Genomic DNA, 27,821 nt, shown 5'->3' with positions numbered 1-27,821 from the left:
GGCAGACAAGTAAATGCACAGGTAATCTGTTTTACCTGCAAAATAATAATATTATTAATTCTGTTGTCAGTTTTGTAATCCAGACAACCTTGCCAGATGACATTTAATGTTCTGACCATTCTTTTCTACTACAATCAAAAACAATGACCAATAAAGTCACCTTTCATTCTTTTAACATGGAAAAAATTATTTGCTAGATTTACAGCATTATGCATTTCAGCAAAGTTTGTTTTGCTAATAATACTGCCAATTCAATTGCCAGTTTGTTTGCTGAAGAGTAAGATTACTGGATCAAAAAACACATTGAGGGATTTTTTTACATTCAGAGTACATTTGTACCCAGCTTCTAGACACAAAATATATACATTTTTTTAATCATTTCATAAATATATCCTATATATTTTAAAAACATACCCTCACCTGTGTGTCTACAGGCACTGATCAGTAATTCATGTTTACAGAGTCTCTAACGTTGGTTTCAATCAGTTTTTTTCAGTTTACATTAGCAGATGATCAGGCTGCAATGTCCCTACTGCTAATGGAAATTGGAGCTGCAATTCCTGTAGACTTTGCAAATGATTTTATCCATAGGGTCTGAAGCTACAGGGGTGTGTTATGGTTTGTAATAAAGCCATTATACTGCTAAGTTTTTGGGAATAATGTATTGTCTAATAATGCTGTTTGTGTAACATATGTCATTTGCAAGTTATACTTTATTTATTTCTTAATACTACAAAATGCATAAATCTATAATTATGGAACAATAAAATTAGCCTGTATACAATATATCCAGTGTGTGTAATATTTTATCTTGTTTAGTTTACAACAGTACATTTAAATATATTGTGTTCCTTATAACATATTTATTGGTTCAATTTTTATTATCTAGGGAGATTGATTATATTAAATCCTACTAAAGATGTGAAATAAAATTCCATTTTAATAGTGAAATTCACAATAAAACAACAATAAAGCACTTAAAATACAGCTATTACAGATATAAAAGCACCTTGTACTTCAAAAGAAACACACTATCAGTATGAAAACCACTGGTAAATATGTGTATTGGTAAAACAGGCAAGCATCATTTTGTGTAATGATTTACTTTGTTTGATATTTATATCATCCCTTGTGTTGTATTCAGTTGAGAAATTCCCTTGGAGTGTTAGTCAAAAGAAATTTCTTATTTAATTAAGTTAATTACCTACAACATTATTCTTGTATTTGAAAAAATAAAAAGCAAACAGTTCCTTGTATAAAGTATGTCCAAAGCTAAAACTTTTTGTCATCTTTACTTTTAGATAGAGTACTCCATTGGCTAGTTTTTCGGACCCTGACCTTCCTGTCCTGTAGATAAAGCAAGTAGTGAATGGAGATTTCTTCTAAATAAGGTAAAGCTTTTTCTTTGTTCCTGTTCCAATGGCAACCCAGTACTGAGTTTATCTTTACTTTCAAACCCACGGATTAAATGTCCAGTTGCCCAATAAATGTTTGTTAAAGTTTTCCAAATTAACATTCGTGGCAAACTCTATTAAATACTATAATACTACAAGGGTTCCTAAACAGGATTTATATAGTGCCAGCATATCACACAGCTCTGTACAATAAATAGGGATTGCAAATGACAGACAGAAACAGACAGTAACACAGGAGGAGGAGAGGACCCTGCCCCGAAGAGCGTACAATCAAAGAGATATACAAAGAGATTTAAACAGTTTCCTCACTTTTTAAACTCTATTTATTAAGAATTTTAAAAAAACAAAGTAAATCACTTTTTTATGTGGTCCATAATTTGCAATGTATTTTTCCTAGTCACAAGACACTCTCAGACATGACCAAATGCTACTCCTCTCGCCTTCACCATTTCCAATGAAAATATTAAAGTGCAGAAATTTTTTGAAGACCCCTTATATAACCAGCAAAATGATGTATTATAAAAAAGACAAAACAGATCAACCATCAAGGGTAGAAGATTATTTGACAGTTCTGATATGTGTCAATGGGTTCCAGGGGAAATTATAGGAGATAAAACTCAAAAAGCAAAATATTGACCCAAATTGGAAAGAAATGGAGAGGAGAAAGGGAAAGATGAGGCTTTAGAGGAAAGAAAATATAAAAAAGTACTTAAAGCTAAGTCTTTAATAAGACAGACTACATCTATAAAAAAACTTGTCAGTTCATCAGAACTTTGTACCAGTGTATTTCAATATTTTTATGCCTATATGTAACATCCATTTTTTATGTAAAATATTGGACTTTGAAATCAGGCATGTGGCATTCATAATTACTGTAAACCATTGTGTTCTCCTGATTTTTTTTCTCATGAAATGCTATTAAAACACTTCTCTGCTTTAAAGTTCTAATAGCCGAAGGCCTGTGGATAATGTGGACACACAAATTTAGGAAACAAAGTCTCAAAAAAGTGGGTCTCCTGTAGTCAAACACATCAGCCCAGATATATTTAAAATAGTGGACAGTTTTAGTGAATTTTAAAGTAAAGTTAAGACCCAGAATATACTCCATGATGGCAACAAAAAGTAGGAATCACTACATTAAATGGAATCTGGTGAGGCAGGCTCCACCAGAAAAGGAGGACTGGGGCAGAAGGAGGGGAGAAATATTAAAAAACAAAATATCAAAACATGTTTGGAAGAACAGACCCATACCTCAGGACCCAAAATTGTGACAAACTAAAGGCACTGGAAATGTATTGGCTGTGGGAGGCATATCAGAACTAAAAACAGATAATAAATTAGTAGCAATAATGACACTTAAGGGAAAGCTGCACTCTACAGAAAAGGAGAATAGAGAAGGTTAAGAGACAAAAAGGGCCAAAAAGCACCTGAGCAGGCTGTTAGACACCCACGCTATGCTAAGAGGTAAAGGACACATAAAAGAGGGCCAAAGATAACTATGGATGACTGCCCAATAAAAGTAAAAGGGACACCCCCACCCACGAGCACTACTAGCTCCAAAAAACATTTCAAGAAAAAAACATAAAGAGGCCCCATGAGGGAGCTCCATGTCTACATCATTGACAAAGCTATCCCTTTCAATAGCATACCTATGCTCACCAAAGAGGCAGTGGAAGGAGAAAAGTAATCCCCTAGCCTAATGTCACCAAGCGCCAATGTCAACACCTCCATGGACCATGGAAAAGCATGCACAGAGAGTGGGAAAAAAAAACATCTATATATATATATATATATATATATATATATTCCCACAGTACATAAGTAACATAAAGATGTTGAACTGAGATGAAGCAACAGTAACAGTAATATTCTTGGGACTTAATAGCAACATTGCATTTGATAAGCTCACTGCTAAACACAGGCCACCCTGCTGTTCTTGCGGACATTGGCCCTGATTTATGAAAGTTCTCCAAGGCTGAAGAGAATACACTTTCAGAAGTGAAGCTGGGTGGTCCAGAAAACATGGAATGGAATTTTAAAAATCATCTGCTATTTGCTAGCAAATGTTTTGAATCCTGAACCAGATCCATTCCAGGTTTGGTGGACCACCCAGCTTCACTGATGAAAGTGTATTCTCTCCAGCCTAGGAGAGCTTTTATAAATCAGGGCCATTGTCAGAAGTGGAACAAGTTAAGAATAACAGAACAGGTATAGAATCAGTAAGCCTATGGTTATGTAACCCTAATACATCAAAGGGCTAACTGTCTATGTTCAAGGTAAATACTCCAATATCCAGGCAACTGGCACCCTTTTAGTGGAGTAAAGACAACAAATTCTTCTAATATTAAAGCAGGACACAGAACTCAAGAAGACACTAGTTGCAATGAGCCTCTTATGTATCCATCAGCAACTCCCAGCGAGGAAAGTCTTTAATGGTTAAAAGGGTGTTGTTCACACTCACAAGACGTACAATTGAAGGATTACACCCCATTCCTAGACAAAGAATGCCTATACAGAACTAAACTTCTACCTCTTTTTTTTTCTTGTTTTTAATAGTATTTACAAACTATTACTGTTACATGCATGAATGTAGTACAACATTTATTTGCTCCTGTACCCTAAAACATAGTTTTACACTGCAATTGGGCATGTGAGAAAATTAGGCAGATATTCAGATATTGAATCTGTTGGGGCTTTCCTGCAAAATCCACCTATAGACTATATCTTCCAGAATAACACACCCAACTTCATTCAACCCAGAAGGCATCCTGTCATGTCTGGTACCCCCCCCCCCCCTTTAGGGGAGATTCAGTGCCCCTTTCTGCATTATGAAAAACAACCCATCGCCACTGGGAGAATAACACCACTGTGCAACACGCTGTGAATTTATAAAGTATAAAATACAACCAAAACTGAGCTTTAAATATATTTTACCAAGCTGCACTTGCATAGAAATAAATAAAATCCCTTATGTGTGATTTATTTCTGTAGTATGTGTCAAATTTCTTTGCTTTAGATCTTGTGGGGAAAACTTGTTTTTAAAAGATTTCATGATAGCATTTTTGACCTCCTGGTTTCTAAGTGTGTAGATTATAGGATTTAGTAGAGGGGTCAGTACTGTATACAGCACAGAAACCAATTTATCCGCTGCATAGTTTACTGGTGGCCTCAGATAGATGAAAACACACGGTCCAAAGAAGAAGATAACAACCAGGAGGTGAGCAGCACATGTGGAGAATGCTTTACGTCTCCCTTCTGATGAATGGATCTTTAAGATTGTGGTTATGATTACAAAGTAGGACAACAAAAGCACTACAAAACAACTAAGTGAAATCATTCCACTGTTGCCTATAATAAACATATCAATAAAGAAAGTGTCTGAACAGGCCAGTACAGCTAGTGGGTGGACATCACAGAAGAAGTGATTAATCTTGTTTGGACCACAGAATGGCAGCTGGTAGGTGAGAAAAGCTTGGGTGAAGGAATGTGAGAAACCACCAAGCCAAGTGGATGCCACCAGCCAACAGCAACATTTAAAGCTCATAACAACATGATATCTTAGTGGATTACAGATAGCCACATAGCGATCATATGCCATAACAGTCAAAAGGAAGCACTCCGTGCCTCCAAATAAATGAAGAAAGAACAGCTGGGATATACACTGGTTAAATGAAATAGTTTTTTGATTTGATAGGATATTAGCAAGCATCTTTGGGATGGTGACAGTAGAGTAACATATATCCAAGAAAGACAAGTTGCTGAGAAAAAAATACATAGGAGAGTGCAGACTTGGATCAACATAAACTGCTGTGATGATGAGAAGGTTCCCTGATAATGTCATCAAATACAGGGATAGAAACAAGACAAAGAAAATAACCTGAAATTCATGTGAATGCGAGAGACCAATAAGAATAAACTCTGTTACCAAGCTTTGATTTTGGATATCCATATTCTTCTGTCTTCTCATATTCTTCTAGATGAAAACACAAAACAGAAATCAGTTAGGGAACAAGAACAGACTCTAAACAGATGTAAGTTAGAAAATATATATTGCAATAAATATATATGTGTAATGAGAAATTATGTAACTAATATAACTAATGTAACTAATAACTAATTTGTAATTTATTTTAATATTTGTATAACTTATAGGAAAAATTCAATGTCACAAAATAATATTTAACAAAAATTAAATATCCGGAACATGATTTATGGCCAATCATTTGAATTATTTTTTCCCTTAGATGTACAATAAAGGGATATTCTATTGTTTGTTATCGGTTACTGCACTTGAATAATAATCTTTGTTTTAAAATGTTCCCAAATATATATATATAACACAATCATGTGGCTGATTTATTGATGGAGGGTAATGTTCAATCACTCCTGTGTCCAATTCAATAGCCCAGTTTATCGGAAGTTTATATTTTCTAATTTCTTTTCACATGACTAGGTATTTAAAGTATACAAAGTGTCACTAGAATATAGGAACTTTCTACCATTAGTAAATCAATTTTGATTTGACTATTGTTTTACTGTATGTAACGTACCTTATATGTGTAATATATTCTCTGGTTGCTGGTAAATCAGTACATTTAGAAATATTGTTTTTCTGAAACACATGCCTAATTTTCTGTTAACTTTTCTAAAATAGAAAAAAAATGTAGTCGTTAATGCATTGGACAAAAGAGACTATATTAAAAATAAAAAAACACCTTTTACTTTATGAAGAGATGCACACAGTTAAATAAACACTGGTGGGGTATATTCATGAGTGACATAGGCAAGCACAACTTTGTCTAATGATTTGCCTAATCTCATATTTATATCATGTTCTGTCTTGTGTCCTGGGTAATGGGAGAAATTCCCTTGAAATACTTATAAAAAGAAATAATTTATTTAACTAATTGAACTAATTATAATATAGTTTTAATTTAAAAAAAAATGCTATCTGCTAAATAAAGAACAATTGTGGAACCAATATTTTACTTATGGGAATGCTTAACAATAGGAATAATAGTAATAAATTGCAACTTAAACATCAGAAAATGATGATAAATATTTTGGACATAAAAGTTGGTTTAACGTACTGAATGTATACCAATCAAATTATTCTAGTAAGTAAACTTTTCTAGTAAGTAAAACGATTTCCCTAAACTTAATGCTGGCACATACCATGCATTTCATTGAAAAGTGCTATATTTGCTATAATAAAGATACAGGCCAGGAGCCTACAGCCTTTAGGTGGAAGGCTGATGTCTCATTGTTGGACCATTTTGCCTCCCCATAGCTACAGTCGATCCCAGTTTATATATATATATATTATATTTATTCAATTTATATATTTAGATGGTATCACGTATGGAAGTCAATTTAATGTCTTGTAAATAAAATTAATTGTAGTTGAAACACCCTTCTCTTTATTTGATGACCTGAAAGGTCTAAATGTAACATGACAAAAAATTTGTTAAAGACCTAGTTTAAAAAAACTCAGATTCCCTACCACTCGTACTACTTATTTTAAACCATATCGTCCTGGAGCAAATCTGAGACCCTTTTAACCAAATTCTTTAACTTCCGAGACAAAGAGGTCATCTTAGGAGGGTGGCCAGTAGGTGACCAGTGGTCGCCAACCTTTTCGGACCAGCAGACCACTAAGTTTTACTAGCTCCAGACCAAGCATGTGCAGAGAGCCGGGTGTCATTTAAAAGGAATAAAAAATTCCCCTTTAGTGACGTCATGGAAAAATAAATTGAATGCTTACACTATGGTATACCCCACCAAGGTCAGGCCTGTGGCAAATGGTAAATACTCTCTCTTTTCTTTTAGGTAAGTGGCTGAAGAGAAAAAACCAAAGCACACTGTCTCTCCTTTGCAGACCTGTTATATCTACACAACTGGATAACTAAGGTAAAGGTTTCCATTTCTCTCTGTTTCAGAAAAGACCTACCTGCTCCCAATTTTTTACTTTTTAAAGTTCCACTTTAATTTAATTACAAATCATCTCCTACATGGTAGATGTAGACTCTTCTTTAAAAGATTCTCTGACTATGCTCTATTGTCCTTTCAACTATACCTAAGAGCTAATGTGAGCCTTTGGAAAATGACCCTTAGTTGGTTAGCTGACCGGAATGTGTTTAGCTCAGTTGGGTTTGGCCCACAGGTGAGGTGAAGCAGTCAGGTCACATGACACTCATTCTGACTTACCAATGTTGTGTTTTATTGAATTTTTGCTACTGAGCAAGGGTTGAGGTGAGAGGTTGAGGAAGACAGGAACATAACATTGTTGCATTGGAAAAGAAAAGAGCTTTGGGTTGGTGGAAAAACACTGGTGTGATATGTTTATTGGAGACATAGGCAAGCACAAGTTTGTCTAACAGTTGGCCTGATCTCATATTTATATCATGCCTGGTGTTGTATCCTGGGTGAGAAATTCCATTGAAATACTTTTTAGAAGAAAAATTCATTAAAATAAAACAAACTTTACCATTATTTTAATAAATAAAAGTTAATGCTCTCTGGTAAATATAGAACAGTTGTGAAAACAATATTTTACTTATAAAGCAATGGTATTGATGCAACCGAAACATCAGATAATGGTGATGATTATTTTGGACAACAAATTTAGTTTAACATACTGTATGTTTACCTAACAAATTATAATTGCTTTTCTAGTTTGTCTTGGATCAAAAACTTACGCTGGTACATCTCATGCATTCCATTAAAGATTGTAAACCTGATTTTGCATCACAAATTGAGAGGTACATAAAGGTATTTACTTGCTTAAGCAAGACAAGCTATTTTTTTGCTTAAACAACGCCGTCATGAGAAAAATGAGATAAGGCGGTCTGAAAAATGAGAATTTTTAAATGTAAAAGCAGTACATTCGAAAATCCTCATTATTTTGAATTTCCTGCCCAGTCCAGCCTACCAGCCTCACAGTCCCACCCTCCAGCCTGAGGCTCGCGAGGCGATGCCCAGCCAGCATTGCCAGGGGAAGTAGATGCCGGGCACCGCTAGAGGACGCCGCAGACTTCGCTGGAGGATGCTGCGGGAACTGCTGGAGGACACCACTGGAACGTGGGAACCAAGAAGGACATAGTAAACTCCCTGGCAATTCCACCCCGAGTGTGGCTCGGGGTTACTGCTTTTGGCACTGAAAATTAACCCCAGGCCACACTCGGGAATACTGCCAGGGAGGTTAAGACTTATTAAAAAAAATATTGTTGTCCCTAGCAGGTTTTAAAATTAGGTAAATACAATTCCAGATTGACACATGATATTATATACACTGTGTCATTGTTTATTCAACAAAGACTATGATAAGTCAAAAAGGTGCAGTAAAGAGGGTAAGTAGCAGCCAGGTGCTGCTAATCTAATGCACTTGTTTACCTGATCATCAACAAGTGTGACCTCCATAAAATTGTAAACTTTGGCAGTTTACAGGTCAGGAACAGTTAGGTGTGTGTTAACACAATGCAAAGAAGGAAAGACATCATCAATGATCTTGGAGAAACAATTGTTGCCCCTCAATCTGGAAGAAGAAAGGTTATATATGCCATTTTTCAACAACTGAAAGTCCATCATTGTACAGTGAGAATGATAATTTGCATGTGAAAAACATTTAAAACAATTGTCAGTCATCTCCGGAATGGTTGTCCTTCCAAATTAACCCCAGGGTCAGACTGTGTATTGTTCAGAGAATTTGCCCAAATAAACACAAAGAACTACATCTAAGACTCCTCAGGCCTTAGTTAACATTTTAAATGTTAAAATTCATGGCAGTACAATTAGAGAAAGACAGAACAAGTGTGGCTGCTGGCATCCACAAGTGTTGTCAGGAGGAAACCTCTTATCTCTAGAATTCTCTGAAAATTGAGTTAGGAAATATCTAAAAAAAACAAATTCTCCAGATAGAAACCTGTATGCCTGGTTGATCCAGAGGAAGGCAAAAAAAACCTCATAAATATATGTTGCTTGCTTGGGTAAGATCCTCTCCTCCTGTGTCATTGTTTGTATCTGTCTGTCATTTGCAACCCCTATTTAATGTAGAACAAGGTGTAATATGTTTGTGCTATATAAATACAGATTAGTAATAAAAATAGATTTCTAAAAAAAACAGACTAACTTCCCGTATTAAATCAATTCTGATGTATAAATGCCTCTATGGTAAGAACGGGACTGACAGCAGAAGAATACTAGGACTGGACTGTGACTGGAAAATACTATAGTGTTTGCTCTAGATTTTACATTAGAATTTAAAGGGATGTAAAGACAATAGGTAGGTAGTTAGCCAGGTATCATTCAGCACTGTCGTGACATGGAAACATGACGTGAGGTTGAAAAATCAATCAGTCTGGCCATGATGCATTACATCACCTCTTTTAGCAGTTGTATAAAAATTGTCCAGAAACTCTCTCAAAAACATACTTTATTCTTGGGTAGGAGTTCTTGGGATATGACTAATATTTCAGGTTGCACTTTTGATACCCAGTAGAAATAGTTCATTTTAATTTCATGCCTTTGTTTCATTCTTTTATGGTGTTCTTCGTGTCTGTATGCTTTGGATTTTGTGGGGACAGTTTGTTTCTGAAAGATTTCCTTATAGCATTTTTGACTTCCTGGTTTCTAAGTGTGTAGATAATAGGATTTAGTAGGGGGGTCAGTACTGTATACAGGACAGAAACCAGTTTATCTGCTGGATAGTTTACTGGTGGCCTCAGATAGATGAAAACACACGGTCCAAAGAAGAAGGTAACAACCAGGAGGTGAGCAGCACATGTGGAGAATGCTTTACGTCTCCCTTCTGATGAATGGATCTTTAAAATTGTTGTTAGAATTCCAAGATAGGATAACAATAACACTAAAAAACAACTGAGTGAAATCATTCCACTGTTGCCTATAATAAACATATCAATAAAGAAAGTGTCTGAACAGGCCAGTACAGCTAGTGGATGGACATCACAGAAGAAGTGATTAATCTTGTTTGGACCACAGAATGGCAGCTGGTAGGTGAGAAAAGCTTGGGTGAAGGAATGCATGAAGGATTACAGATAGCCACATAGCGGTCATACGCCATAACAGTCAGAAGGAAACACTCCGTGCCTCCAAATAAATGAAGGAAGAACAACTGGGATATACACTGGTTAAATGAAATAGTCTTTTGACTTGATATGACATTAGCCAGCATCTTTGGGATGGTGACGGTTGAGTAACACATATCCAAGATAGACAAGTTACTGAGAAAAAAATACATAGGGGAATGCAAACGTGAATCAGCATTGACTGCTGTGATGATGAGAAGGTTTCCTGATAATGTCATCAAATACAGGGCTAGAAACAAGACAAAGAAAAAAACCTGAAATTCATGTGAATGGGAGAGTCCGCTAAGGGTAAACTCTTTGACTGAGCTTTGATTTTGAAGATCCATGTTCCCTCAGCCTTACAGGTATATAGGAAATTATGAAGAGTTATGAAGATCTGCAACAGAACAAATTTAAAATTCAAACAAGTATTTAAAATTTTTTTCTAGTCAGACAAGTAAATACACAGTTAAACAGTTGTCTTACCTGCAAAATAATAATAATATTAATTCTGTTCAGTTGGTTTTCTAATCCAGACAACCTTGCCAGGTGATATATAATTTTCTGATCATTCCTTTGTACTGCAATTAAAAACAATGACTAAAAAATACAATTTTGTACTCATTTCTCTGACATCATTAACCAGCATTTGTTAGAATTGTTAAAGCATTATGCATTTCAGTAAAGTTTGTTTGGCTAATAATGCTACCCCTTCAATTTCCAGTTCCAGTTTCAAATTGTCTGCTGATGTGTAAGGCATTACAGGAGGCTGGATTAAAAACAAAATGAGGAAATATTTCCAAATGCATTTGGAGTGCATTTGTATCCACCCTCTGGACACAAAATTATATACATTTTAAAAATATTTTTCTACGCACACTCTCAAAGTTCACTTTAAAACATATTCTCACTTTCCTCTGTATCTGCAGGCTTTGTTGAGTAATTTATTTTCACAGATAACAGCAGGGACTCAAAGTTGGTTTCAATTAGTTTTTAACTGCATAAATATTTAAACACATACAGGTAAGGATGATCCACAGTGTTTCATGACCTAATGCAACTAATACAACTTAATTTTACTGTATATAACCCAAATAAAAAAAAGGTTGGCTAGTATTTCTCTTTCCCTTTAAATTATCATTTGGCCAAGCTGCAAAGTCCTTGCTGCTAATGAAAGAAGGTGAAAATCTGCCAGTGAACTTCAATTCCAGTGAACTTTTCAGAACTCTTTTACTACTTTTTTGACTTTGAAAATTTGAAATTTAAACAAAAAAAAAAGTTACACAATAATGGAATTAATGTTTCTGGGCCATTTCCTTTACTGCTTAAATTTTTTTGGGACAAATCACATTTTTTTCTTTGTGTACAGTAAAGTGAAATTGTATTAGTTTTTTCTTTTTTTTTTTTTTTGGGGGGGGGGGGGGGGCATTTGTGGATAATTTTTACCTATATGTATTTAAATATTTCAAAAATCAAAATACAACCAATAAAAATGCAAGTAACCAACATGTTTACTTAGCCCAGTAAAGCTGTGCTCACTTTATAAATTTTAATCATGTTCAGGGAAACTTTTTAAATTCTCCTGCATATGAATATTTGACATTCTTAGTAATTTTTATTACTTTTCTGGCACAGTACTGTTGTTAGACTGTTGTTAGGTGTAATACATTAACTTGTCTTCCTTACAACAGAACATTTAAATGTATTGTTTTCCTGATAACATATTTAGTGGACCAATTTCTGTTAACTTTTGCAAATCAATAAACTAAATTCTTTTTAAAACGAGAAAAGCTTAAAAAAATATTGCATTCTAATAGTCAAAAATAACAATAAAGCACATAGAATACAGGTAATACAGATATAAAAGCACCTCATACCTAAACAAACACACGCTGTCAGTAAAATAAGCACTGGTAAAATATGTGCATTGTTAACACAGGCAAGCATAACTTTGTGTAATGATTTACCTTGTCTGATATTTATACAATCCCTTGTGTTGTATTCAGATGAGAAATTCCCTTGGAGTGTTTGTCAAAAGAAATATTTCATTTAATTAAATGAAATTAACAATAACATTATTATATGTATTTATTTATATCATTAAAAAAATAATAAAAAATAAAGAGTACTTTAAAGTGTAAAGTACTTAAACCCGTTACTGTTTACTGTCAAAAGCTTGAACTTTTTTTACCTTTAATTTTTAGTAGAGAATTTGATTGGTGAGATTTTCCCTCCTGTCGTTTAGATATAGCAAGGAGTAGATTACGGTCTTGTTTAACTTAAAACCACTCTTAGAAAGTCACCGCTCACAGTTGTCAATTGACCCTGTTCCAGGGGGCCTTAATGTCCAGATTTCCAGTGAATGTAATTTACCATCCGTGGCAAGCTCTACTAAATACTGTAGCAGGCGAACTTTATGTATTAATTCTTTCTATTTTACTGTTAAGAGATGCTTATCTGGGCTATCCTGCGCTATGCATCACCACAGCTCAGCTCCTAAGATCACCCACGACCTCAGCTATGTTTAGAAAAAGATTTCTTCAGCAAGTCATGCAAACCGCCCGCTCCAAGCCTCCATCCTGCACACAAGGGAGCAGGGAAGCTACGTTCGTATCTAAGAGTTGTCTGATATCGGAAGTCCTTAACTCGGGGACTACCTGTATATAACGCTCCATTATCTCTAGTGCGGTCAATTTAAACAGCAGGGAGAACAAGGATATTTCTGACCTTTGCTCAGCAGTTCACAGCATCTCCTGGTTCCCTTTAGCCGTGCAGCCCGAGATATATGTTGTTGGCATCCCATACTCTACAGGCCCATACACCCCATACTCTGAGGCCATGCACAGCGGAAGGGGATTTTAGGAGCAGATTTGTCCCTTGCTTCATCCGCCCTGCTATTGGCTGCTGGGACTTTATAGCCTTTCTGCTCACAGGGCCTTTTGCAGTGTAAAGTTTGACTGACCTGCTGCTGGTGTCTTTAACTGTTGGATTTACTGTTGCTCACTCTCCTGTTTCCTATTGCCTGTGACCCCTGAATCTGCTTGGTCCTTACCTTTGGATATATTGTTTGGTGGAGTGATTACCTATGTATGACCTTTGGTTCTGTATTTTGGGCATCTCTGCTGGGCCTGTACTGTGTTATCTGCGGGCTCCTGATTCTCTATTATTCCTTCCCCAGATGCCATCCTTTGCGCGCAGAAGTTCTGGGGGCAACTGTGTGCTGAGACAGTGCAACTGGCCCCCCAAAGTGTAAGCTTTGCTAAACGTGAAGAATGGAGATTGGAGAATTGGCGTCCTGACAAACACTGACGGAGGGCAAGAGCCTTTCATTACCTACTGTAAATAAACTGGGTCTCATTATACATCTTCAAGGGCAACACTGAAATTACACACATTTAAAATAACATACCAAAAGCATGGTATTTTAAATGTGTGTAATTTCAGTGTTGCCCTTGAAGATGCATAATAAGACCCAGTTTATTTACAGTAATTAAAGAAAGGCTTTAGCCCATTCTCCAGTCTCCAGTAAGATCACCAGTAGCGCGTATCTGGTTGTGGATTTTTATAACTGCAACAATAAGCTTGGCTTACACACGGCAGAAGCACCTTGATCTAAATAATGATTTTTTTTAATCATTCTAAAATAGGTCAGAATCCGCTTGAGGAGAAGCAGTCATAACATATCTAAAAAGTTATAGAAAAGAACAAAGCATAACCAGAAAATAGTCTACAGCTATATACCCTGTTATACATAGCTATTATTTATTGACACAAACTTATAAATATTCAGAATGATTACCTGGTTAGGTTTTCTGAGTTTTTTTTTTCCAGATATTTATTGTCCTGCCTTCAGTATATTTGTATTTAGGAAATAGGACTGTCATGTTTTTTTACTTCTTAAAGTCTAATCTTCTTTAAAGTAATCTCACTGATTGTTAATCCCTTGCCCTTCAATATCCCTTTTTATTGCTTGTGGTTCTCAGATGCAAGACTTATTTCTTACGTTCATATAGCTTGATTCCTTTGCTCATCCCACCAAAAAAGTGTGTCACGGTAGTGGATTTGAATTCCAAAATTGGTTTATATCTTTTACTCTTCTAGAGTGGCAAATATGCTTTAAAAACACAATTCACGATTGCCAAACTGATGTTAAAGTCATAATGAGTCTACTAATATGTGATAATATAATCTGGTGTTTTGATAACATTAGAAAAGTCCCCTAACCTCAGCAGATCCTGCTACTGCTGCAATCTCCCAAGGCATATATAGGCCAACACTAGTATAATATATGATAATTTAGTACTAAAAATTTACGGGGTTGATTTAATGCTAAGTTTTTGAGTATTTTTTGGTTATAAGGTAAAGATTGTAAGCTCTTCGGGGCAGGGTCCTCTCCTCCTGTATCACTGTCTGTATTAGTCTGTCATTTGCAATCCCTATTTAATGTACAGCGCTGAGTAATATGTTGGCGCTATATAAATCCTGTTTAATAATAATAATAGTAATAAAAGACATTTGCAAATAGCCCTTGAAACCTGATGCACAGTTTGCTGTAATTTTTTTACTTTACCCTATCACACAGGGGGCGGTTGGAAGACTTAAACCCAAGCTTTAAATATAACTTTACCAAATTACAGTTACATGGAAATAATGAAAATCCCTTTGTTTGTTTTTTTTCTGTAGTACTTGGCTGATTTTTGTTATTTAGATCTTGTAGGGAAAACCTGTTTTTAAAAGATTTCATGATAGCATTTTGGACCTCCTGGTTTCTAAGTGTGTAGATAATAGGATTTAGTAGGGGGGGTCAGTAATGTAGACAGCACAGATGATCTGCTGCATAGTTCACTAGTGGCCTCAGATAGATGAAAACACCTGGCCCAAAGAAGAAGACAACAACCAGGAGGTTAGCAGCACATGTAGAGAATGCTTTACGCCCCCCTTCTGATGAATGGATCTTTAGGAATATGGTTATGATTATGAGGTAGGAAAACAAGACCACTACAAAGCAAATAAGTTAAATCATTCCACTGTTTAACAATGCCTCTCTTTTTTACTAAACTACAAGACCTGTTTAATATGGAATGGATGGAGACTTCTTTCCATAAAGAATTTTAAAACTCAAATATTTTTTGGGACTTGGGAAAGTTTTATTGACACACTAAATTAAGCTAATAATCCAAATTGTACAAATGTTTCCATCACACTACATGGTACCTCGAAAGAGAATTACCAAATGACCCCCTATTGTTATGTAACTTCTAGTTCAGTCTTTTTTTCTGTAATACCATTATTGTGACAAGTATTGACCTATTTCAGGGTTTACCATAAAAACGTGTAATGTTTACACCAGCGTTGTAAATTATTATTTTGCATTATTTTGTTTTCTTTTATTCATGTTTGCTGGTTGTAAAATACAAAAGAAATGTTTGTAATTTATTTTTTTACTGTTAATCTCAATAAAAATATATTTAAAAAAAATAATAATTCCACTGTTGCCTATATTAATAAAGAATGTGTCTGAACAGGCCAATGCAGCTAGTAGGTGAACATCACAGAAGATGAGTGATTTATCTTGTTTGGACCACAGAAGGAGTATAAGAAACCACTAAGACAAGTAATTGTCATTTGCCAACAACAAAACTTGGAATTCATGACAACGTGATACCATAGTGGATTCCAGCCACATAGCAGTCATATGCCATAACAGTCAGAAGAAAGCACTCTGTGTCACCAAATGGATGAAGAATGAGTAGTTGGGATATGCACTGGTTAAATAAAATAGTCTTTCAATTTCATATAACATAACCTAGCATAACTCAGACGGTGACAGTTAAATACCATATTACTGAGAAAAAAAAATACATAGGGGAATGCAGACTGGGATCAACATAAACTGCTGTGATGATGAGAAGGTTCCCTGATAATGTCATCAAATATAAGGATAGAAACAAGACAAAGAAAATAACCTGAAGTTTAGGTGAATAGGAGAGACCACTAAGAGTAAACTCTTTTAAAAAGCCTTGATTTTGAAGATTGATGTTATTTCTTTAGCCTAATGGAAGATAAATGGTAAACTAAACAGAAATCAGTAAAAAGAACAGACACACACATAAATTAGGAAACAAAAACAAAATAAAACAACAACATACAAACAAAACATAAATACAATATATAACTGTTAATATATCATTAAAAATGATGTCACCAGCGTATTTAGTAATTTTTTTTAATATTTACATAATGTGTAGGTGTGTAAAAAATATTAACAAAAAAAAAACAAAATTTAATTTTTTCCCCACATTACTAGGAATTCAACGTTTACAAAATTTTCTGGTAACATTGAAAAATAAAATAGTAAAATTTTTTTTAACATCTTTTCCAAAACTTGGAAAAATTGTCTAGTTGTTAATACATTGGATGAAATCTATAAAGAGATAGAAAATCACCTTGTCCTTAACCACCTGGGCATTTACCCCGAGCCTGGTTCGGGGTAAGTAAACTTGCTACAATCGTTTACCCCGAACCAGGCTCGGGGTAGCTAAAAATAGAAACGTGTTAAAGTGCAATCCAATTGTCATACAACAATGTATGACAATCGGATTACAACTGAAAAAAAAACACTTACCTTGTCCCTGCAGCTCCTCCGGAGACGTCTTCTCTCTTCAGCCTTCACCCGACGTGTGCAGTGACGATCTCCGGGGTTTCCCGGTGACGTTGCTGCAAGCGTCGGTACGGGCGGGAAATTCAAATAACTTTGCATTGAACTCAATACAAAAAAGCTGTATTGAGTCCAATACAAAGAAATCTTTATATAATATATATATATAATTGTATTATATATATATATTATATAAGCTACTGTACAGTTACATTACATTATACACATTTTTTTTTTTTAAAGATTTTTTTTTTATAATGTTTTATAAAAAATTTTTTTAAAGTTTATTATGAAATTTATTAAATTTTGGACATATTTCAGTGAGTTATGTCTAAGAATTATAGCCTACAATCTAAAATACATTTTTTTCTTTTTTTTTTCCTTTTTGCATGGAAGTACGGAAAGAGATAGAACACCCGGCGTTCGTGTACGCATCCCTCGACTCGATGATGTCCCTCTCCCTCGATTCTTGATGATGTCAGTACATACGCCTATCGACGGGGTCGTAGCGGGAAATTCAAATATTTTGTATTGGATTCAATACAAAGTCCTGTATCCAATCCAATACAAAATAATACAAAATATATTTATGTGGTATTGTCTATAGGTATGTTGGACTCTGTTTTAAAATTTACCACACTAGGGAGGTGTTTTAGAAAAATATATTACTATACAGTATACCGAATTATTGCATTTTCAGTATTTTTTATTTATTTATGCATTCTTGTTTAGGCTGATTTTTGTGGGGTTTTTTTAATTTTAATAATAAAACTAATTTTTTTTTTACATGATTGTTTGTTTCAAACTTTATTATATTCACGATATCTACTAGACCCTTGTTCGGACATATTTCTGTAAGTTACAGGTCTACAATTTAAAAAAAAAAATGTCATGAAAAACAGTGTACCACTTTTGGTACAGAAATCCAGACATCAGTGAAACTCCCAGGAGGTTAATGTGGAGAAATACAAACTATTGAGATAAACAGTGGTGGACTATGTGCATTGGTGACATATGCAAGCACAATATTACCCGATGATTATTTACCTAAACTCCTATTTATATAATCCCTTGTGTTGTATCCTGGGTAAGGAATTCTCTTGGAATACTTTCAGAATAATTAATGAATTTAATTAAATAAACTTACTATACCATTATTTTTTTTGAAAAATACCAGGTAAATATAAAAAAAATTGAGATATATTTATTAAAATGGAGCAGGAATTAGTTTATAATGATACTCTATATACAGTAGTGCCCCAAAGCTTCAAGCATTCAAATTCAGTGATCTGAATGTTCAGGACCTGGGGATCTGTGCCGTCTTCTGTGTCACCCACCTTGCAGTCCTCTTCAGCCAGCAGCAGCAGCTCCACCCAGGGATTCTATTCACTGGTCACTTCCTGATCTGAATCATGTGACTTCCTGAGAGTTGCCCCTTTATCCCAAAGGACTAGCGCTTCATGCTGGTGGAGGTGTGAACATCACCTGAGCTGCCTCTACTGCAGGACTCAGGGGATGGGTTCTGTTACCTGCTGGTCACATGATCTCCATTTGTCACATGACCTCCCCTATATAAGGAAGTGACTGGCAACATGATGTTGCCTGAACAAGGAGTTCTTCGGGCTCTGTTTCCAGGTTCCTGTTTGCATGTGTAGTTATTAACCCTTTGGTTTACTAATAAAAGTATTCTATTGTAAACACCTTTTTTTTACATGTATTTTGTCATAGAGAGGAGATGCTACTAATTAATGCTACGTATTAACAAAAAGATTAAAGTAACGAAGTTCATTGGAGATGCGCAGTAGCTGTTGGGTTTACAGTCTATGAAAGGAAACAGATTACTTCCATAAGATTCTATAAATTACTATTTTTCTATATTTCTTACTGTTTCTAAAGCCTAGAAAAAAGGAAATATGTGTATCGGAATCTTATAACAAAATTAAGTTTACGTAAAGTCATTTATTTTTTATCTGTGTTCCTACTGGGAAGATTCCCATTGAAGATTTATCATAATAATTATGGTCAGTGGAATAAAAAGTGGGGGGAAATCTAAACTTTCACTAAAACATGCACAGAGGAGAAATCTATAGAGAATTTCCCTTGCTTTGGATAGATTATCTCACCCATTATTTTTTTCTATGAGACATTTTGGGCTATTTATAAAACATGGAGTCAGATATTCCCTCAAACATTCCCTCCTGGGAACCTTCCAAGTCGATGTGTTTCAATAGCAGTAATTGATTCCTATTAGGGAATATCAGATTCCCTGTTTTATAAATAAAGTCAGGAAATCTCCAAAAAAGGACACATACAGAAAAAAGTGATTACATCTGAAATAAAAAACACTCTAGGGAGATATTCATGAGAAAAATCAATCATACCTAAGTTAGAGAATAATAGAGGAAATATTATTGTACTGGGTTATTTTATTGTATAAAACATACATATATTTAACTTCAATACCATAAACAAAAACAAAACCAATACACAATTAGTAGGCTTATAGCAGAAATGTAAAAAAGGGTATGCAAGTATCAGAGCTAGGAAAGGCAAAGTGAATAATAACACAGCTCAACAAAAAGCATTTTTTTTCACTTGCCAAGGATTTTTTATAATATTTAGTGTATTTCAGGTTTGCTGAATCCAGGAATGACATCAGTTTCATTGAATTGGCTCTAGTTCTTGGTATACAGGAATCAGAGTAGACGATTTTACCAACAACAAATGTTAACACAGCATATTATTATCAATCTTTATTACACTGATGGTTTGCATTCTTTGTAATGTAACTTTATTTTCATGACACTTTCATTTGCTTTCTTTTTATTCATACATGTGAATGCAAAAGGTTTTAATCGGTACAAGAAAAACAAGTGGGAGTGATTTGGAATCAGCAAGACAACCTGTGCCGCATGGTGCTGATGTTCCCATACCAGTGTTCAGTACACTCCCCAATATTCCTGTATCTGACATGGAGGATTTACAGGGTTTGGAGTGTAATCCAGGTGTTGAATATGAAGTGGAAGTGAATATGAAGGAAGTGTTTCATCAAACCAGAAGTTCTCCCAAGAAGAGCTCAATGATTTAATATGTGACCCAAGTCTGTCAAAACAAGCATCTGAACTTTTAGCATTCAAGCTGAAAGTAAAGAGCTACCTGAGATCGGAAGTTAAAGTAATGGTTTATAGGACAAGAGAGGTGACACTCCTACCATATTTCAGTCAAGATGGAGACTTTGTGTACTGTTGTAACATCCCTGGACTACTAGCCTATATGGGAGTACCAGAATACCGAGTAGAAGACTGGCAGCTTTTCATAGACAGTTCCACTCAAGTTTGAAATCTGTTTTACTGCATAATGACAACTGCTATGCATCAATTCCAATTGGTCACTCAACAAAACTTAAAGAAGAATATATAAATATCAAAATGGTCTTACAAAAGATTTGCTGTCATGAACACCAATGGTCAGTATATGTTGATTTTAAAATGGTGAACTTCCTACTTAGACAGCAAAGTGGATACACAAAGTACCCATGTTTCATCAGCTTGTGGGATAGTAGAGCAAAGCAGGATCACTGGAAAAAAGTGACATGGCCTCCAAGGGAAAACATGAAAAAAGGTGCAGTGAGCATCATTAACGAGCCAAAGGTTGACAAAGAAAAAATCATTCTCCCTCCACTACACATAAAGTTGGGATTAATGAAGCAATTTGTTAGAGCTCTGAACAAGGACGGTGATTGCTTCAAATACATTTGTAGATTCTCCCCTGGATAGAAAACTGAAAAATTTAAGGCAGGAATCTTTGATGGACCCCAGATTCAGAAACTGATAAATGATTCAAATTTCACAAGTTACATGACTGATACTGAAGCTTCTGCCTGGCACAGCTATGTCATGGTTGTCAAGAACTTGGGTAACCATAAGGCACAAAATTATGAAGAACTGGTACAAAACTTGCTCTTAAACTTTAAAAATGTGGGTGCTATTATATAGAATATAGAATCTATTGACATTAGGTATTTAGGTATCTAGTTTTATTTTGCCTAATTTCCATTTTTCATTAGATTTCTATAAGGTTATTATTGAGGTAATTATTTCAAAAACTATGAAAAACAAAACCTAAATTACTTTAATTTGTTTGGCAAGAAAATGTTTGTTGACCAGTGTAATCTGCTAATATCTACTGTTTTCTATTAAAGAAAACATTGGGCCCTCCAAGACAAAGAATACAGTGTTCCAGCCAAATATTTTTTTAAATTTTGCACTGAAAAATATGAACAATATATATAAACAGAAAAATAAATAAATATTAACACTAGTGAAAATTGTATATACAACATCTACTGGGGATAATTTTGAGGATATCAGGGCACTGGGTAATAGGAAGATTGAGACGTTGGTAGTGTTTGATCTTCCTGAAATACAAGTGAAATACAAGCCCCCAAATGTCTGTCCCTGTTAGAGTTCTGTCCCAGGGAGCCTGATCAGCTTCTCAGACCTCAGGAGAAGGAAAGTTTGCCGCTCCACTAATGTTTGGGGGCTAGTTGGTTTCAGCAGGCAAGGTGCTAGGATATAAAGCTAGGAGGACCAAGGTGCGAGAGTGCAGTGGGGTTAGAATGGTACTCCTTTGGGACAATGGGTTTTATGTCTCCAGGTTTCTGGAATAGAAGTTTAACACTGGCTTAATGAAATAATAAAAATAGAAAATACAGTAAACATTAAAGCTTTGAAAATAAAACCTAATATTCCAAATAAATTAAACACGTATTGAAATTTTTTTTTAGATAAGTACTAGAGTAGAATGGGTTGTTGTTATGAACAAGTATGCATTGCTGAACGTTATATAATGAAAACAGGTGGTTTTGGGTGTAGGAGACATTGATGTTTTATCTCTTCTTATTCTTTCCACTAAACAGGTTTGTGACAAGGAAGTATATTATTCTGAGGCACTGTGGTGGATAACAGAGCACAGAAATACACCCCACTGTCAGACACACTGACATCAAGCACCGTCAGGGGGAAGATTTGCCTAATCAGGTTGTTCCTTGCTGAATACTTGTTTTTCTCCATTACTTGTTCTGTGTCTTCTAGACTTTTTAGGATGTACGTGGGACTCTTCCCCGGGTACTGAATGTACCAGAAGATTAAAGCAGAGATATGTCCTGCTGAATATTTACAGTCTATTGTGATGTTCTGCCCTGTTTCTGCATTCATTGCTTTCTCTGACTGTGTGACATTTCCTGCTTTGCAGATCCCTGTTTTAGGACAATAAATGAGAATTAAGCAAACAAACTACCATTTCCTATACTTTACCATAATTTATATTAAAACTACCTGTTAAGGAAATAGCAACAGCAGCATAGTACAAAAAAACATAGTGAAACGACATCAATCGATGTGTTTGCCCCAGAAATGTGACATTGCTTTACCTGTGATGACAAGAATATATATTCATCATAGATAAGCATTCATTATGCTAAATAGGAGGTTTGGTATTTCCCGCACCACACAGAGGAGAGATTTGACTCAGGGATTTGTCAGTAACTGTCATTGGCCAGTAGTATAAAATATGTACTCCAAGCACTTTATTGACTTAAATACCTATTTTACCACAATAAAATATATAAATATGAATAATATAACAAGTCACACTTTGCCAATTGGTAACAGTGACATAATTGGGCCTGATTTATTTAATCTCTCCAAGGCTGGAGAGAATACATTTTCATCAGTGACGCTAACCTGGAATAAATTTCCTAAAAGTAATTTGCTATTTGTTAGCAAATGTTTTCAGTCCTGGACTAGATGCCTTTCAGGTTTGCTGGATCACCCATCTAGTGGTGTGACCTGAGTATAATAAGCCAAGATTCTTTTTCTAATGGCATTTTCAGGTAAAAAAAATCATGTTTTTAACTTAAATATAAATGAAACTACTGGAACTCTATGGAATATTTGGCACCTTGGTATGGAAAATACAGACTAATGTCTACAGGGTGACCAGTGACTACACAGTATATGCCAAAGTCCCAAAGCCAAATTTTAAAGCTAGTTTTCTTTCTGGAGGAATTCTGGTGTAATATATGCTGCAACTGAATGCTTAACATAGTCAGCTCTACAAATACTTATGGAAAAAGAAAAAATATATTTAAGTAACAAGATGTTTAGGAGCTAACGTATATGGATAAAAAAATCCCAACTATCCACAAAGCCAAATGCATCTCATCAATAATCAGTCATACATATAGTGTACCATAGTGTACCACAAATAAGCAGATATGCAAGGGTGGATTTTCTTAAAGATCTTGTTTATGTCTTACTAACTTTTATTTCCTCTGAGCACCCAATGTAACATCAAGAAGGAGTATTCACGATTTTATAAATATGTAATGGTGGTAAGACCGATATCTGAAATGTTTATAGGAGTTAGTATACAATCTGTTAATATTTACATGTATTTAAATATTTAGAAAAAAAGAGACATATCTTCAAATGTTTGTGATATTTTATTACTATGTAATGATACTGCAACCCCACCTTAATAGGTAATAAACATCTTTTTATTTGGAAGATCAAAATGGTGCTTTATTTGTGTGCTCACAGCCAAAAAGATCCTTGGTGTCAGTGGTAACTGACCACAAACTGCCCAAGGAACGCCTAGCAACCTCTAGGTCAGGGGTGTCAAACTCAAATACACAGTGGGCCAAAATTAGTCCAATGCGGGGCCACGCATAGGCAGAGAGGCCACTGGTCTATAAACGCAAGTAAAGCCACTACTACAACTCCCAGCATTACTTGTGACTATAAAACAGTCCAATGCAGGGCCACACATAGGCGGGGAGGCCGCTGGTCTATAGACGCAAATGATGCCGGGAATTGTAGTAGCGGTGGGCCAGCTGCAATTCAATTTTGGGATTCCTTTGGGGGCCACAAAAAAAGGATGTTGCGAGCCAGATTTGACTCGCGAGCCAGAGTTTGACACCCCTTCTCTAGAGGAACCCTGGTTGAGAAACCCCAGTTGCTTGACTGTGTCTGACTTTTGAGTCACAGAACTGGAAAAAATACGCAGCATACTTGAGTCAATGAAGTCACAAATGCCAGTAAGTGTCATGTAAGTTACTTAGAAACCTCTGAACATAACAAACTAATTTACTAAAAGGATTACGAAGCTTGACTTAAATAGAGATTGAAGAATGGGTTCAATTATCCAATCATGTGCAACTAAAAATAATAGGAATTTTCTTTTCTGCATGATTGAAAAATTGAAGTTAGCAATAATTCATTTTAAGTAAAGAATTTAAACTTTTTTCACTAAATGAGTCTGTTTACTTTAGATAACAACAAACCTAGCATTTTTAGGGGATGCTGACAATGCTAGTCTACATGCTACAGGTTTTTTTTACCAGAACAGGGAAAAGTTTCTGCCAATCTTGAAACTTTCTTTTTTTAATGTAAACTTAAGTGCATTCAAAGAAGTTTATTCTAGAACAAGATTGATTGTCTCCAAGGAAATGGTAAGAATAACCTGTGCTAATTGCTTTAAGTTGTGTTCCCCATGCACAGGCTCATCAAATAAAGCAGATGTATGTGTGCCATTTGCAGAATATTGTAATCACCATCAGTGATGGGGGGCCTGTCACCTATGCAGCAAGAATCTGCACTGTGATTCAAATTTTTCTCCATGGCATAGATCAGGTAATGGATACTACACCCAATCAGACCAGAAGGTTCACCTTTAAAAGTTTATTTAATGTTGTATTTTTAATATAAAAACTTTTACATGTTTATGTACATATAAATGTTTATAAGTACACATATGCATAAATGAAGTTTTCAATTGTATGTTACCATAATGTAAATTTAAAACTGCTGTATTTGCATCATATACATAGAGCCAGCTCTGCTCCTTAGATCAGAAATAGTCATTCTGATAAAGTGCCTTAAGTCCTGGCTCTGAAAACCCAAAAATGTTGTTTATGGTATTCAGCAAATTTAATTCTACAAAGAGATGTCTAGGACTGAAGACATGCAGGAGATAGTCAGTGACTGCAAACATGCTGTAGAAGTCTTTGTGGTGTATTATAAATGTTTGCAGCCTAGATTTATCCAACATTTTTCAAAAATGTACAGTTTTTACAAGTATGAAAAATAAATGAATCATAGGAAAAAGTTAATTATTCTAGTAGAATTTATTGTGAAAAAAATTGGGTTGCGTGAGGCTGCTATATATTTCTACTATTGCAGCCCCTATTGTCAGCTCTTCCATATTTGTGCTCTCTACATCTCTCCTAAAAAAAGAAAAAACAAAACATAGAAAGAGAAATGGGATGAACAGAAAAAAGAAAAGTGTTAAAGAAATAAAACAAATCATTAGCTATTGGATGCCATGAAAAGAATATTTTTCATTCACTGGATTGAGGAAGCAGCAAAAGAGACTAATGTCTATAAAAGAACCAAGGGCCAAAGGGTAACAGGTTGGACACCAAAGCCCTAAAAAATTAGGTGTATTTGGTAATGGCTATACGGACACATGCCTGTAAATTTATTGACCTACACACAATGATATGATAATGGTGCTTTATTACTATTAATAATGCTAGTACATGTGTATGACAGATTTTAATATATTGCAAGGTGCATAGGTTAGCATTACACTGCAGTACTATGTAAAATAAATGACACACCAACCAACACAGCAGACACAATTTCATTAGTACCTCCAATTTAATGGTAAGAAAAACAAGCCCTAATTCATTAAGATATCACACAAGATACTATAAAGTGAATAGAACCTATGGTAAGGTAAAATATCTAAGTGTATCTAGTAGAAAACATTTTATTTTATTTGTGTTTAATTCACTTATCTGACTTCACAGTTCATAAAATCAAACCAATAGTGTCTGTCTGATACAAAATACAGGAAAACAGATCAACAAATGCTGGCAGAAAGGAAATAGTTGGATATATCTTATACAGAAGTAATGTTACTTTTCATGTATTTTTTGGCAGGTGAAATAAAAGTAAGATATAAAGAGAGTTCCTGAATAAAAGGCTAAATTTAGCAGATGCATCAGAGATTTAAATTTAAAAAGCACTGACTTTGCTGATTACCAAGCAGTCAAAGTGTGACCCTTAAACTTTTTTTTTCATTTAGCACATTTAGTAATTTTCTTTATGTAATTGTTTGCTTTTTTTATCCTAAATCCTGTATTTGTTCAGTTTGCATTGCCTGCTGCGGTATATATGACCAATCTATACTGCGTTATATATGACCAATAAAACAATCTTTGCAATCTGTATATATGAGAATCTCTTAAGTTTTTGTGCTCTGAAAACTATCCTTATACTAGGATTTATTTACTAAAATAATTCTTACTGTTTTTGTTGCAAAGTGGATGTTTATTGAGAATTAGGCAGAATTTACTTTAATCAGTCAATAAGGTGCAAGTAAACTTCCATAGCAAATAATTGGATATTTGAAGTGAGCACCAGTTCATTATTCTAATTCACTTTTCTACTTTTTATATTAGAAACGGAACAATTGGTGTCTATATTGTAAAGACAGAAGAGTTGGAGCGTCCAGTATTAAAAATGCCCATACCTAGACATAAGAGATAAATACATTGGGCCTGATTTATTAAAATTTTCCAAGGCTGGAGAGGATGCGCTTTCATCAGTGAAGCTGGGTGATCCAGGGAACCTGGAATGGTTTTCTTAAAAATCATTTGCTTTTTTTAACAAATGTTTTCAATCCTTGATCTAATTCAGGTTTGCTGGATCCCCCAGGTTCACTGATAAAAGAGTATCCTTTCCAGTATTGAGGAGCTTTACCAAATCAAGCCCATTGTGTTGTCCTCATAATTTTCCCTAAAGAGTTGTTGGACTTCATCCCAATCATGTTGGCAATTGTACCTTTGTATACTTGTAATTAAAGCTCTTTATTTCTTTTTAAACTTGAAAGAAGCCATGTACAGATGGTGTTCATGAAGAAAAGGAGACCCTAAAAATATGTGTTCGTGGTCTCTAGCTCAGAAACTATTAAAGCCATTGTAAGCTATTCGGGGCCTCTCCTCCTGTGTCACTGTCTATATTCGTCTGTCTTTTGTAATCCCCATTTAATGTACAGCGCTGCGTAATATGTTGGTGCTAAATAAATCCTGTTTATTAATAATAATACCAACCCATGGGATCATCCTGAAAGCCTAGCAACTGCCATATTCTGAATGAACAATGAAAACCTTTTATCTTAGCGCAGCTTTTCTTTAATAAATAAAATTGTCTTGTCTCAAAATCTATTTGTATTGCATTCAATACAAAATAACTGTATTGAATGCAATACATTGGATTTATTTGTGTAAAAGCAGTACATGAAAAATTATTTTACAGTATAATATAATAGTATAATAATATATTATTTTTTAAAGTAAAAAAAATAATAATTTTTTTATTTATTTCATTCATTATTTTTACATTCTTTTTGTTTTAAACTTTATTATACTTATACTATTATATTACACTATAAAATACATTTTCATGAAAAACAATGTACCGCTTTTAGACATAAAACCAGACAGAAAAGAACCGCTAGGGAGGTTAAGGTAGCCTGATAAGAGAAACTTTCATATAATGTAAACCCGGATTATAAATGCTATCCTATGGTCATATG

The 27,821-nt window shown here is 34.8% G+C and overlaps 1 protein-coding gene and 2 pseudogenes across 1 annotated transcript; all 3 read right to left on the bottom strand.

Annotated features, from left to right (window-relative positions):
* Positions 1-4,383: 4,383 nt before the first annotated feature.
* On the bottom strand, positions 4,384-5,364 carry LOC140332671 (olfactory receptor 4E2-like). The gene has a single exon (XM_072413863.1). The coding sequence runs from the start codon at positions 5,362-5,364 to the stop codon at positions 4,384-4,386; it is 981 nt and encodes a 326-aa protein (XP_072269964.1).
* A 4,390-nt stretch (positions 5,365-9,754) lies between these two features.
* On the bottom strand, positions 9,755-11,055 carry LOC140332518 (olfactory receptor 4E2-like; annotated as a pseudogene).
* LOC140332670 (olfactory receptor 4E2-like) lies at positions 10,876-22,372 on the bottom strand (annotated as a pseudogene).
* Positions 22,373-27,821: the final 5,449 nt, after the last annotated feature.

This window comes from Pyxicephalus adspersus, chromosome 6 (genome assembly GCF_032062135.1).
Source record: "Pyxicephalus adspersus chromosome 6, UCB_Pads_2.0, whole genome shotgun sequence".
Lineage (NCBI taxonomy): Eukaryota > Metazoa > Chordata > Amphibia > Anura > Pyxicephalidae > Pyxicephalus > Pyxicephalus adspersus.
Note: the sequence above shows the minus strand (reverse complement) of the source record. Positions and strands in the feature narration are given on the sequence as shown.

What these genes read in the sequence shown, in the direction of transcription:
- LOC140332671 (XM_072413863.1), bottom strand. Translation starts at nt 5,364, where the DNA reads ATGGATATCCAAAATCAAAGCTTGGTAACAGAGTTTATTCTTATTGGT.